This window comes from Cajanus cajan, chromosome 5 (genome assembly GCF_000230855.2).
Source record: "Cajanus cajan strain Asha chromosome 5, NIPB_CcT2T_4, whole genome shotgun sequence".
NCBI classification, from domain to species: Eukaryota; Viridiplantae; Streptophyta; class Magnoliopsida; order Fabales; family Fabaceae; genus Cajanus; species Cajanus cajan.
In genome coordinates this window covers 25,232,283-25,247,843 of record NC_138521.1, presented here as the reverse complement: position 1 = coordinate 25,247,843, position 15,561 = coordinate 25,232,283, and the positions used below count along the sequence as shown (strand labels likewise).

Below are 15,561 nucleotides of genomic sequence, written 5' to 3'. Positions count from 1 at the left end.
AATATAAGAAAAAATTCAAAAGCTAAAATTACTCCATTAAACATATAAAAGTTAAAATTGCACAAAAGTATAAAGGCTAAGATTGCATTTAATTTTGGTGTAAAAGAAACCTGGATTTAATTCTCTCCCTTTTTATTCAATATACTCCATCTTGTTGTTTTACTTTCTTTTTATGAAAACATGAAATGAATATTTTTTTTTAACATAGTTCATTTCATGTTTCTAAATCAAGATTTGAATCTAAACATTTTAATTAAGAGACATAAATCTCTATCACTTGTATTAACCAATATTATATTTTATTGTACAACTAATTAATGCGAAACTTAGTGATCTTTTTATATTTATTTTTTTATCAATTAGGAAGTACTTATATTATAGTACAATCTTAGGGTGGAAGAGTAATTGCCTTCTAATCAACAACTTAATTAAAGTTTGGATGGTTGACGAGCAGCTAGGTGAGTCCCATAGATAAATACGACAAATTCAAATGCCATTTTGGTCAATCTGCAGGTTACCATTTGCTTCTTGTTAAAGAGAGTACATACAAAGTTAAAGTTGACTCACCTGCTCCGTTGACTTCCTTAGGATAAGTGAATGATTATTTACTTATCCCATTTTTTTAGATTCGTTCCTGGAGTATCCACTGCCGACAGCAGTGACTATAATCTCCTCGCTACGTTGGAGGTACCTCAAAAGATGAGATACTTATCCCATTTATTATACGTATTTTATGTCTTTACTAAATAAAATAAAATAAATGGATGATTATTTTGTTGTTTTTTTTATTGCATTAAAAAACAAAAATTAATTATTATTTATATGAGCGGTTTCATTTTGGTTCTAGAGTAGAATGACAAAAAAAATATATAAATAATAGGTAAAAATGTTTATATTAACTTGAAAATTAAAAAATGATTACAAAAAATATATAATTAATAGGAGAAAGAGACATTTCATATTTTTCTATATTTATTTTTGAAGGATTGTATGAGAAGATGATTGTAAAAAAAACATTAAGATTTAAAATAGGTAACATATAAATGGGCAGGAGACTGTTTTTTTTTATTTATTAAAAAGAATGAGTAATTTTAAAAAGTTCCTAAATTAAAATAGAAATAAAAAAAATATGGTTACCGAATTGTATCTTCTTTATAATATGTATATATAAATGGATAAATACATATTATTATTATTATTATATCTTATAAGTTATTAAAACTAAATTAATATAACTATATATAACAATGAATACATGGTTAAAAATGTGATAAATTATTAAAATATCTAATTATTGACTTAAAAAGTTAATAGTATTATGAAGTTATTGATCATTGTACGTAATTAACTATAATGAATAAATGTTATTAACTTTATTGTATAAGTAATTAAAAATAAATGAATATGATAGTATATAATTATTTATATGTGATTAATTATATGACGAGATTATAAAATGCATAATAATAATTAATTTTATCTCACAATTAACTGATAATGTTATGAAATTTAGAATAGTTAATTTTATTTCACAAAAAGTTAATGTTAACTATTAACTACATATAATTATATTTATTTACTCTTTTTTAAGGAATATTTATTTAGTCTTAGTTACTTATAAAAGTAGTTACTTATAAAAGTAACATTAATCACATTTATGTGTATAATTCACCGTTAGTTGGAAAGGATGATGTGGGTACAAAATCTACTCTTTGTCATATATAGTTTTTTTCATGTTATGTTTTTTTCTGCCGAAATGACTACGCAACGTGAGAAGGGTACACATAAGTCATGAAGAGGCATAGTTCGTGTACCAAAGTGAAACAAGAAACAATTTCATTGTTTTCTATACAACTTTTTCAAACAAAAATAAAATAAAATTAGAAAATGAAAATAGAAAACGTCAAATAAAAAATTATTCTATTCCTTGGTTGGATTAATTAACGATGAATCTCCCAAATGAATTTTCTAAATATTTCCTTTAGTTGATTTTCACATTCGTTTGTACAACCAAAGTTTAATTACCCAGTTATATACAGACATAATAACTTTTTGACAATGTCACCCCTCAAATATATAGTTCTCAGCTGCCCCGCTCAATTTTGACTTTTGACTTCAAAACTTTCAACAATTGTTCAATTTTTTTTATTTATATATATTTGATTTTATGTGTTAAGAGAATAATAGATGATTTGTGATGCAATGTACTGAACGGAATAGGTATGGTTGGATACCAACTATTTTTCCAGAATAACAAGCTAATCTTCAACCTGGGTTTGTCTTCTTTTGGCTTAGCATTATATGCATAGCTTTACTTACTACAAATTTAAATGTTGCCTAATACATAGTATATGCTATGACCATTGAAGATAATGGTAGCCTTGGATTATAAGCTGTGTTAGTTCGAACTATGTCGACTGTTCTTTGTCTTTTATCATATAATAACTTGAGTTGAGCTAGAGTTGTCAAATCAAATTGATCTAAAATTGTGACTTGAGTTATTAGCAAGCTAACTCAACTTGTTTGGTAAGTTATAAAACTATCAACTCGAATTAATTTATTATGTTAGACGGTTAATTAATAAATGAAAGTTTTTCTTTTAACGGCAAATGTTAGGAAATTGTTTTCCTTCTATAAATCCCCTATTTTGATAAGAGAAAAAGTTATTTCACATAGATTTTTGTTAAATTTAATAAATTTTCTGATAGAAATAACTTAATAAAAGTATTCAAAACTAAAATATCAAAAATGATTTGATATGATATGTGTCCATCGATAAAAGTGGTGACTAATCTCTATTAAAGACCAAATTTGAATCCAAAATATTTTGATTAAAGAACACAAATTATTATCACTTGTATCAAACAATATTACTATGATGAAACAATAGATACAACAACAAATAAAATAGAGATATAGTCTAACTTACACACCATTATTTTTATGGAGTTTATTTTTCTTTCCTAATAATTTGTTGTGGTGTGTGTAAGGGGATGGGGTAGAATTTATCTATCTTTAAATAACTCTATCTTGATAGGTTATTTATTTAAATATCAAAAATGAACAAATTAAAACTCAACAATATATAGAATAATAATGGGACAATTTAATTTGATTAAAAATATAAATCTCAAAATTATATTACTTCTAATTCTATTTATAAGACACAATTTACAAAGAAATTGTGATCCTTTATATAAAGTATTTTAAATTTTTTATATGAAAATTTTATTTTTCATCTTTTTTCTATTAAATATTGTAAAAATATGTTGTTGGATAATGAGAAGAAAATTTGAGAAATAAATATTTTTTCCTTACCACTTAAATTCTTTGAATATCATTTATCAATTTTATTATATTGATGCATAAACTTTGATATGGAATAATATTTTCATCTCGTGAAAAATTAATGATACGTTAAAAGAGTAAAAATGATATCATGATTTTATTTTACAAATCCAATAAAATCAACTAATATAACTATTTACATTAATCTATTAATTAGATTAGAAGTGTCTTATAGAAAGGAGAGAATGAAGTATATAGCTATTAGCTAGCTGTCAAAAAAATATATAACTAAATCATAGAATAAAATAAATATAAAACTTAAATTAGAGTAATTTTTTATCATAAATATTTCAAAATAAATATAATATAATGTTATTATACAAAACATTAACAATTAAATAAAAAATACTAATAAGTTATGATCTATCGTGGACCACTCTTCATGACCGGCTATGAGGGTTGACTCACTCACTTTGAGGGTTATAACTCGTGCAACAGTAAGCAGGGGTACTGTTTCATCTGAAAAAGTAAGATATGAACTTGATTTTTTGTGTGATGTGTGAAGCTCTACTCTATAGGATGTGTACATTACACTTGATAGGATCATTGCATGAAAAATGTAAGTAGGATTTGAAAGACCATAAATTCGTATCAAAATCTGAGGGCATGCTTGTTGCAAGAGTCAGAACCTCTACCGCCTTGAAAGCCATCCAAAGTTTTATAATCAAAGCACATTTGGATGAGATAGATTTCTTTACTTAAAATCCATAAAGTATTTATCCTAGAAACTTAAATTTATAAAGCTCATCATAGCCAAGGAAACATTAAGGTTTCCCACTGATACCATCAATTACATTCAGTCAATTTTGTTTTCTATAGTATCAGAATTGCTACTAATTTGACACAACACATTTCTATTAGTTTGAACAACATTATTAACACATCAACAAAAAAAACATTATCACAAGCAAACATCATCCCACTAAGGACGTTTAGCATAAATTAGTGTTTGAGAAATAATCGTTCTTTTTATTATTTTTTTTCAAGAAATTGATAAAAATTACAATTACACCTGTAAAAATAAAGCAAACCAAACAGTCATTAAATGTTATAAAAATGGATCAAACAATGATTTAACTCTATCAAAATTCAATTTCAATACAATCCATTAAATGGAATTCAGCGTCTAGATTCATGCTATAATTACCTCCCTTTACTTCTAGCTGAGAATTTATGTATACAAAGAAATACATAAATTGAGTTGATCCAAAAATTAGATAACATGGTGGGGAACTGTCAGTAAACAAAGCAAAATGAGTGGTGGTACACATTCAAATGGAGCCATAATTTCTTTCTGTTGGTCTCCATGCACCTTGAGAAGGACCAGGAGGACGTTCCCAAGAGGTTTCACTGGCAACGGCACTATTGATGTCTTCTGGCCTTGAGTAGCCTTGCCCAGCTCCACTAACCTATTCCATGAAACATTCAACAACTGTTAGATAAGCCAATGAAGTAAGCAATCCTACCAAACAAACTTACAAACTTCAGTATTGATTTTGCTGTGTAAACTCCCATGATATTTCATTGGATTTTACTAGTTTGAAAAAAGTACAAAATTTAAGTAACAATAACAAACCTATGATGCTTTTAAAATTATATCAATAGCAAGCCAAGCTAACAGTACACTCTTAACAACACATTCTCTAATATTGGGTGAATTTTATGTAAGTCGAACTAAAACAAGTAAATCCAAGTTTATAGCGAGATACGCAAGAAATTTACCCAATGATAAAATGTGTTGGAAATAACATGTCGAAGCTTGTGTTTTTAGCATTATTATGCAATATTGCACTTCTGCATATTTAAATAAACAACTTCTAACGCCAAATCTTCCGTTAATGAAGAGAACAGGGGAGTATTATTCTTAGGTAGGGTCTTGCTAACGACTATCTTATGGGCACTAGTTAAGAAATTTATGAATAGAATTTTTTATTAGAACTTATAGTAAGGTTGCATAGGAAATCACTGGGGGCTTCTGGATAACAATTTTCCATAAAAACTATTTTCTTTGATTGCTTGAGTAATTCCCCTAAGAACACTTGTTAGCATTCTCTTTATTCTTATTCTTATTTTGTCCATAAAGATGCAAAAAAGTTCTTATTCTATTCATTTGTCTTCTCACATGTTTTTTTTAGACCAATAAATAAAAATATAAAAATTAAAATTAATTTAAGAATATAAACCAATATTCACTCTCCACTTATCATATATTCTTATTTCACTGCACAAGAATTTTTCTCATCCAAATTTCTCTCCCACCTCTTTTCCCTTGGGATAAATATAAATATAAAAATTATAATAAACTCAGGCTTAACATATGCTTAAGATTTCTCAAATCCATGGTTTAGAAGTTTATTAGAGTGATGTCAAAGTCGGAACTAAAAAGACTAACTTGTTGATTATTAACATAGACCTAATATACTATAAAGTTCAGAATAAAACCATTATCATTCATAAGTTCCAATAAATATTAGTAAGGAGGTCGAAACTCACTGTCTCTAAGCAGGCAGATAGGATTGTCATGCCAGGCAATGCATCAATTCCACGCTGCAGAAGGTTAACATAACAGATATTTAAGATGTATGTGATATAAGCTATGACAGAACAGACATAGCAACTATCTTCTGCTTGCAAGTGAAAGAAAAAAATCCTGACCTGGCGTTCCACTTTCATCTTGTAAATGAACCCTCCACAACAAAAGAGTGTCGAAGAAACAAAAAATCTGCCCAGTAACATGTTCCCATATATTGAATATGCATTGAAAAATAATAGCAAAACACTGAGATGTGTATATGATGACAAGATGAAATCATGTAAGTCTTATTTTATGAACTACATTTAGTATTCAGCCCCTAATTCTAGGTTTTATTCTTTTAGTTGGCATAAAAAGAATATAAATTAAATATAAGAAAGTTTCTATACATGCAAGATAGCACTCCAAATATTGCCCATCCTCTTGTGCGACCTCCCCCTATAGCCTGTTTATAGTCTGCAACAATAAATAAACAGAATTAGCCATTCGTTCAACAGAAATGATAGTTAAAAGAAAAAAAGAAAATTATAAGACCAATGGCATAATCCCCATACTTGTTCAGTCTTCCTATTAATTAAATGCATATTGGGAACAAGAGGAATAGTAGTAGAATTTAAATTTTCTAGGTGAGTTAGTATCACTCACCACATGATTTTGTAAGCACAAAATGAATTGGCTCATAACCCTCAACTGGGATTGTGATATTAACTTCATATGGGGTATCACGGGCCACCTCACCTAGAAACGATTTGAAACATTAAAGTTTAACAATGATAACCCAGCAAGACAATGATGCTCCTAAATAAGTGGGATCATACATCTCCAATCAACAACCAACATTGAGGGTGACAAAGTTGTAGGAGGCTTCCCTTTGGCAGCAGATCCAGACAATTTAACTTCCAAGCCATTATCTGGAAGAACCTAATTAGCAGCAGTCAACAATGGTCATGTCCCCAGTAGCTTGAGGAAAGCCTAATTAAAACAATTCCCCAGAAACTAAACCAATAAAATATGTACCTTTAAACTAGGGTTTTGAACAAGGGAAGAAAGAGAAGCAACTGCGGTCATAAACAGGACTACCTGAGTTTGCCCTGTTGGAAAGCTGTAAAAAGAATAACACAACATATTGGTAATAATTGAAGGAAAGCTTGGGTAAGTGAAACACTACAGCTGATAACAGAAGAATAAAATGTCAATGATTAACTAAAAGAAGCGACAGCAGCACCAATCCTGACCTAAACTCATTGTAGGGTTTCTCAAAACCAATTTGAGTCATGCCATTATAAACCTACAATTTCATAAAAAGTGAATTTAGCATTATAATTCAATTTAATAGAAAATTAGTATTATAATACTAAATGGTAAGTTTATAATACTAAATTTAGTATAATAAACCTATGCTTCCTTTTGGCATTTGTTAGGATCCTTTCTTTGACAGAAAGGAACACCAAGAAAAACAGAACAGAAAAGAGAGAAAATAGTGCCTCTGTATTAGCCAGAATCAGTAAACCATTAACAATTGTACACAATGCACTCAAAGGAGCCCTCTCCTTTCACACCGGAAATCCCAGTCACCTAAAACATAACCTTCCTCCCTACCTCTCCAATTAGAGAGTTATTTATAGTAAAAAAAATCAGCAACTGTAACTGACCCCTTACACCTTATTTTTGAAATACATTCATAACAGATTCCTAACTAACTAATTCACTCTTTTATTCTTCCTCCTATAATAGACTTGTAGGGTCTGTTTTTGGGTTTCATTCTCGGGCCTATCAGTATTACATTAATTTGGTCCTTGAATGATTTTTAATATCGAAATGGTCTAAATTTTCCTACCAAAAACAAAGTCTAAAAGCTACTGCTTACTGGGACCAAATTGAAATTATTCAAGTAGCGTTTGACTCACAAACAGTATAGAATGTAACAGAATAGAACAAAAAGACCAAGACTTGTCAGAATCTTATGATTTGACTACCTACTGATTCATATCATCAGGCAAATCTTAAATGACTTTATATCTTGTGATATATGAATGATTTTGTGCAATTTTGTATCACTGATACAAATCACACAATTCAATGATTCATTTTTTTTTTTTTACTTTTCTTTCACCAATTCTCATGAAAAAATTGGAAAGTCCTATTACTTAAATTGTTAAATGAAAAGGAATTGAAAAAACACTTCTAAATTTATCCTATTTGATTACTCCACTACTTCATTTGTCACTCAAACAATGCATTTACTCTATTAGCTATTTTAGCTTTTTAATTGCTTTGTTTACATTCTTCTAAAACAAAGACTTCACAAACTCAAATATAACTAATAGTTTTTGTTTATAAGACTTCTGATTAAGTTGTTTAATTTATTTTTGTCTAAAAATTTTACATTGAATACTGTATATCAATTATAGCATTATACCATATATTAGAAGTAATTTTTCAGTGTCTCTAAACTAAACCTTATGGATTCATACAAATTATGATTCACATTGAAAAATTAGCTCAATAATTCACGATTTGAATCTCAATTTGATAACCTAGCAAAAGACAAAAATGTCCCGTATATTGTGTTTGATAACTTCAAAATTGGAGAAAAGTCAATAATGTCCTGCCTATTGTGTATGATAAGTTCTAAATTGAACAGAACCATATGTTCAATTTTGCATTTGACACTTACTAAAGAGAACAGAACACCATACCAGTCCTTTGGTTGAGCATGAAAAAATGAAAATAGTATCTTTTTTCCAATATCATTTGATGATTATTACTAATTATTATATGATAATTGCAAAATATTAAACATTTAATAAAATATAAAATTGACAGAAAAATTTTGAATTAAAAAAAATAAAATATAATGACAAAATCATATTATTAATCAACCAAGATGTCACCAAATGTTGTTGGTCAAGGTAGTAAAGTCAAGATTCAAATTGTGAATTAGAAGGCTTATTTTCCAAATTGTGACTCAAACCATATCATGAATTGCAAGATTCTTGATCAACAATAAAACATAAGATACAAGGAGCTTTTAACATAAAGAAATATCAAAAGTAAAAAATGTGTGTATTAGCATGTTGAAATCAGCACAATTAAATAGTGTGAAAAGTGACTGGGACATGCACAAAGCACAATGGGGCAGACTAGGAGAGGAAAAGAGCAGAGGACAAGAAGAAATAGCAAAAAGAGAGTAAAGGAAGAATGAGTCAACCAGGGTCTGATTGAAGAAAAAGAATCAGCTCATTCCCTTCTCTTTTTTTTCACTATTTTTTGTTTTGTGAAAAAGGGTCTTTTTTAGGGTTTATTGAAGGGGATGCTATGACCCTTAGTTGCACAATAATTGCACAATTCATGTGAAGTACATGATTCAGACGCTTTGTTCACAATTCAAGTTATTCATGGTGCGATTTGAGTTCATTCATTGATCCGCATTGGCAGTAGTGAGAATTGTATTGTATCATGTATTTTAAAATACTAATAGCAATATTGCTGGTTATCTTAATAATTGAAGCAATACATAGGAAAATGTGAAACATGAAAACAAATTAGTAAACTATACTGGAAAATGGAGATGACAGCAAATAGGAGAATAAGAAACAAAAAGTAAATTCAGAAGACAATAATTGGGAAATGAGTTATAGTACCACTGACCACCAAAGGTAAAAATAAACTGAAAAGCAATTAAACAAATAAGCTGAATATCAAAAAAAGTAATTGGAAAATAATGCACCCAGACAGAACGTGATGGTAAATGATGGGTGGCATGCCAGAATGTGATAGAGAAAGCGGGACCAGCATACGACCAAGAAAGAGAGAAACAGAATACTTGATGATAAAAAATGAATACCAGAATGGGTTTGTTCTTTTCTTCTCGGTTCTACCCTTTTTAATAGAATCAAATTGTCTCACTTTTTAATTTCCATGTTCTGTCCTGTTCTATTTTCAATATACAACACCCCATATGTTATGTTCTATATGTTCCAATTTGTCTATAAAACAATTCCTCAATGACCAAAATTTATCATTTGAAAACCACTTTTGATGTCACTGTTTTTTTAGGAGTAAATTGATGTTCCAATAATCTAGTGAGGATGGAAAGGAGGATCCTCTAATTTAATTCCAGGTGTTATGCATATTTTCTTCAAGCAAACAAATACATATAAGTGTAAGTGGTAGAAGCTGCTCACAAGTTCCCATGATCTTGGATGAAAACCGACAGTGAAGCCTTGAAATACTTGAGGACCCGGTTTATCACATGAAATTGCAAGCTCAATTAAAACTCTGGAAAATATCAACATTGATAATTGTTTACATTTTCAAACCATACTTAATACTTCAACAGCTAACATGGGAAATCAAGAACAGTAATGTAAAAAGCATACAACATTTCTGGAATACTTTAAGAAACAAGCACTAGAAAATCATCATGACATTGACTAAATCTGTTCTGAAGCAACTAGTTTAGTAAAAATATTTCTATTCACACTATTTTTCCCTTTTCACATTCAAAGAACTGAAGTTGTATTGATTGCACAATAGAGCCTAAATAAAGAAGAAAAAACAAGAACTGATACCTTAATGTTGCACACTAAAGCCTAAATAAAGAAGAAAAAACATGGACTAATACCTTAATGGTAAAGATCAATAAAAAAATGTGGCAAAATAGGGATTGACATCAAATGAAAAAAAAAAAAAAAAAACAAGCATCCAAAACCCAATTGGGTTAATTTCTCATTTAAACCTAAAAGTTAAGTTTAGATGGGAGGGAGTAACAAGAGGAGCCTTCAAATCTACAGTATTATTGCCTTCAAAGTTCCAACTTAAAGAAAAGCACATAGGCAAAGGCTAAATTAGTAAGAAACACAAATGAAAGTTTTTGGCATTTGTATTTTACAATGAAAAAAATAGCTCAGAAAAGGATAAAGTAACAAAGACCTGCAGTTTGATTCAAATGTAACATTACATATGCATCCAGGAAGACCTGCAATGAGAAAAAATAAAATAGCATGTGATATGCTACGTGAAACAGGATTTAAAATAGCAGGTGTCTTTTCAATATGGCACTAAGACAATTTATGACCAACATCGTGGAGAAATTCTACTTAGCACAGATCACTCAATGATTTGTAGTTATCTACCTCAAAAGTATTTTTACTAGTATTTTCAGAATTTTTTTTATCCTGAACACTTCAATAACTTGTACTTCAAAACAAACCATAAAGATAGTCCACAAAACAAAAGGAAATTGAGAGTGGAAATGAATCAGGGAAGGAGCATTATTCAAGCTCACATTTCAAGTAGCACAAACTAATATCTCAAAATATGGTCTTACCTTTACATTGTCCATTCAAACAACTCCCACATATGATATTTACCTGAAAGACGTGAATGTAAAATGTGAAAGGTCAATGCACCACATAATGACGCAAACATCATGATAAAGAAGCCCATATTTCTTACAGTCCAAAAATTATGCAAGAGACCAAAACCAATAAGTACATTTCGCATGTCAAATAAGCTAGCTTCTAACTTATTTGACTAAATTATAAGCCTTTTTTTTACCAAGTTAAGGTATTTGGTAAACAAGCTTATTTCACTAGCAGATAGCTTATAAGCATGTAATTTTTTCTTCCATTTTTATCCTTGTTTTAATGCACTTCCTTTTTTTCCCTCTCCTTAAATGTTTACATTACCACTTCTTAATACACTAGCTCATTTAGGGTTGGTTTTTTTCAATTATTGCTTAATTGTGTCTCTATGCTTGATAATCAACAAAGTGCTAAATTTTATCACAACCACACAATTCCTACCTAGGAGCTTGTGCTTGGTCATGTCCCCTTTTTTCATAAGATAAGCCCTCTCCATGTTCTAAAGTCGTGGATCTAATTGATTTAAAAAAAAATGGAAATTTCAAAGTTGCACTAACCTGAGCTGTTCGTCCCATTTTGTCATAACTTTGTTCGCAACTCATAAGATCACCATTATAAAACTCCTACACAAAGTGAAAATGGCTTAGAAAGCAGGGAATGAGGTATTAAAAAGGAGAAAGGATGAGATCTAGGAGCAAAATGTAAAAAATAAAGTTTGAAACTATATTTATAGTCCAAGTGTCATACTCATGAGACTCTACCTATGCACTTAGCTTAGTACTTGCAATTCTCTACCAGAGATCCGTGTGGTCTCACATTGACCACAAAGGAGATTGCAACTTTTGAAGTTCCATTTTTTGAATATTAACTACTCTTACAAGTTGAATTTTTTTCCTTAGAATTAAAACACTGCTAAGTGACCAGAAAAAGACCTGCATGCTTCTAGAACCATTTCTGCTTTCAATCTTAATATTATCCCCACACATTTAACATCTTGCAGATGGGTTTGACACTAATAGGTATTCTTACTGGCAAAAGCTCAAATAGAAAGTGGAAGTAGAAGAAAAATGTTGGAAATAATGTAACTAGGGGTAACCTGAGTTCAAGAAATTGTTTATTTATAGTAATTAGGATAACGATAATATTTATATACACACACACATACCCCATTGCTGTGTAAAACACAGATTTCACCATATCTCTTGTTTTCTCCCATGGAGAACTGATGCCCAAGAAGTATCCTTACTCATGGTTTTTATTTTGTACACCCAAAATATAGAACAGACAGAAAGAACTTACTTGTATAAAGTCAGATTGGCCGGTACCAGAAACAAAGTAGTTGAACTTATCAAATCGGCCAAAATCAACATATCCCTGGATAGTTTTTCACATCAGGTAATGAAGTGAATAATATATTACATTTACATCAAATAAAATGAGCATGCCTTAATAGATAAAGTTTGTAAAAAAAACAAAAAGATAAGATAAGAAAAAAAGAAAAACAAAGGTCCCAGAAATAACAATTCACCACATACATGACATCTATGACCTGATTGAAACTCAGATTTAGATCAATCTAGGTCAGATATAAGATCCACAATTTCTGCAGGTTAACCTAAAGTTTTGAAGTCATTATACATTCAGATAGCTGTGAAAAAAACTTTCAAGGAACAATCGGCACATCAACCTTTTAATAAATAATGAAAGACACGAATAAATATCATACAATCTACCTACAACTATTTTTTAAAATTGCAGGTGGAGAAGGACATAGAAACAAAAAGTACATCAGCCTAGAGTGTCCTCATCCCTCCCCAATCTATGAGAAACTCTCCTCATAAAACCATGTGCAGAAACCCAAAAAGAATTAAGTAAAATTAGTCTATTCAATTTCAGTCCTCAGTTCATAAGAGACGGAACAATAAATAAATTGAAGTAAAACATATAATCAACTTGTAAGTTAACCATACAGCATATGATGAATGAATCAAATAATGGATTGCTGTAGCAATCTCTTTTAAGATTTATAATAATCCAGACCAAGTTAAATATGATTTATGATTCACATTCTCCTATAGAGATAATGCCTCAAGTGTTTGATACCAAATATATCAAGAGGATCAAAAAATGTAAAAAAAAAAAACAAAATGAACATGTTCTTAGTTAGATAAAACAAGCCCAAAAGAGGGGAAGGGGAAGAACCAGAGCACATAATAATGAACAAAGAACTTGAAAGCATGGTGACATGAACTACCGTTTGCGTTCTACTCTCCACATCTTTGCAAAACCGTACGGCCAAGTCAGTACCTTGCTGCATCCACACAAAGTGAATAACTTAGCAGCATGCATAAGCCAAAAATTGAACACATGAACAAGGTAATTCATATATAATGGACATAATAACTGTCTGAGATTATTACCTTCACTTCATACTCAAAAAGGTAACCAGTCCAGCTACTCTAATTAACCGGTTAAGTAAAAAACATGCTAATAGATAACAAGACCAAAACATAATTAACTGTGCCAGTATCATTAATTAATAACCTTTAACAATTCATCTATACTAAAACCTAAATCCATGAATTATTTTGTCCATCTACATGATACACTCAATATCTCAAAGCTCACAATTAGGACTAATTTGGCTTACACTGGCCAAGCATTATTTATTCGATCCTAGAGCACCGGAACAACCCATGAATTACCCATTTGCTATTACGAATATCCAAATGCAATCCTCAATAAAAGTGCATAAAAAGGATACGAAATCAACGATCCGACTAGAATTGTTGAAAGCGTAGCAGTTGGAAGTCGGCATCGAAATTGAAGCCACCCATGGCATCTGCAAAAGCACACCTGAAACACGCCAAGAAAATAAGAAACAAAATTCACAGCATTTTAACGATCAATTGTTTCGGTAAACCAAAGAATAACGATTCAAGGACTTGCCTAGGCATAAAACGGTGAAACAACGCATTTTTTAGGAACCTGATGCGAGTGAAAATCTACATCTAACGGTGGCCACTAGCACGAAGTGTGGGAGAAATGCGAAGTGACGAGCAATGGCTCGAAGACTGAGCAATGGCTTGCTTGTGTTAATGTCGTTTATTTGGCGTCTTGAGACTCAGGCAACTCAATAAAATGTGGTTTGGGGGAATTTTCGTGAGTGACCTTGATACAAACACCAAAAAGGATCAGCGAAGGTTCCGTTGTTGTGGGTGCAGCACATTTACCCAAATTCGAAGGTATTCAAATCATTCGACCCGATGGATCATGTAATCCGTGTAGATGGGTTTAAGTTTACAGGAGTAAATCTAGATTAGTGATGAGAATCGAATCATAGGCATATGATGACATGTGATTTTTAAAGTACGGCCTATTTGGTAAAACAATTAAATTAAACTTTTTAAAAAAATTTATTGAAAAGTTGAAGTTAAATTTATAAATAAAAATAAAAATAAAAATAAAAGTTTATTAGAGTCATCAATTTATTTATTATATAATATAATAAAAATTTATATATATATATATATATATATATATATTATTAATGATAATTAATGAAGTTGAGACATTTTATGCTTTTATGTATATTCTATCTTAAAATTAAAAATAATTTATTTATTAAATTAATTTATCTATTTTTATAAATAATTTTATATTATTTATATAATTATTTTTATAATTATTCATTGATGAAATATATATTAATTATATTGTAATATTATAAAATTATAAATATTTATCATTTTTTACTTATATCTCTATTATTTTCTTAATAATATATATAATTTAGTTTTATTTATATTTATTTTATCTATAATTTTGGTTAAAATATATTAAAAATTTTATGCTTTACATAATTATATCTAAAAGCATATATTAAGGTAAAAAAAAAGTATATATATTTTATATACAATATAATGTTTTATAATCATAAAATTTTCTTAATAAGAAGACAAAATAATGATTTCATTTTAGGACAATTTTTATCTTTCCTGTAATTTATGAAAGAAAATAAATATCATTTTATTATTTTTTAATAATATAAATAAAGTTATAAAATAAAAAATAAATTGTTAATATTTTTTATCATTTTACTTAACCTTTTAACATATCTATTTATACAAAATTAAGAAATCGCAAATAGAAATCCTAACATTTTTTAGATCACCTTGAGTATTTTTTTAGTTTCTCATCATAACTATTTTAGTTTGTTAAAATAGAAAATAATTATTTAGCATATGTTAAATGAGATATTGAAAATATTTATAAAAAAAAAAAAGATTATAAGAATAAGATTACTTTTTA

At 29.2% G+C, this 15,561-nt stretch overlaps 1 protein-coding gene across 1 annotated transcript; it reads right to left on the bottom strand.

Moving 5' to 3' along the window:
• Positions 1–4,369: 4,369 nt before the first annotated feature.
• Positions 4,370–14,559, bottom strand: LOC109808165 (G-protein coupled receptor). The gene is made up of 17 exons (XM_020371037.3): positions 14,200–14,559; positions 14,015–14,106; positions 13,671–13,709; positions 13,505–13,561; positions 12,550–12,624; positions 11,808–11,873; positions 11,214–11,256; positions 10,817–10,862; positions 10,069–10,162; positions 7,117–7,169; positions 6,899–6,983; positions 6,700–6,802; positions 6,527–6,619; positions 6,271–6,337; positions 6,004–6,070; positions 5,842–5,895; positions 4,370–4,757 (listed from the first exon to the last, which is right to left on the bottom strand). The coding sequence occupies exons 1-17, from the start codon at positions 14,225–14,227 to the stop codon at positions 4,620–4,622; spliced, it is 1,200 nt and encodes a 399-aa protein (XP_020226626.1). The 5' UTR covers positions 14,228–14,559; the 3' UTR covers positions 4,370–4,619.
• Between the last annotated feature and the right edge of the window lie 1,002 nt (positions 14,560–15,561).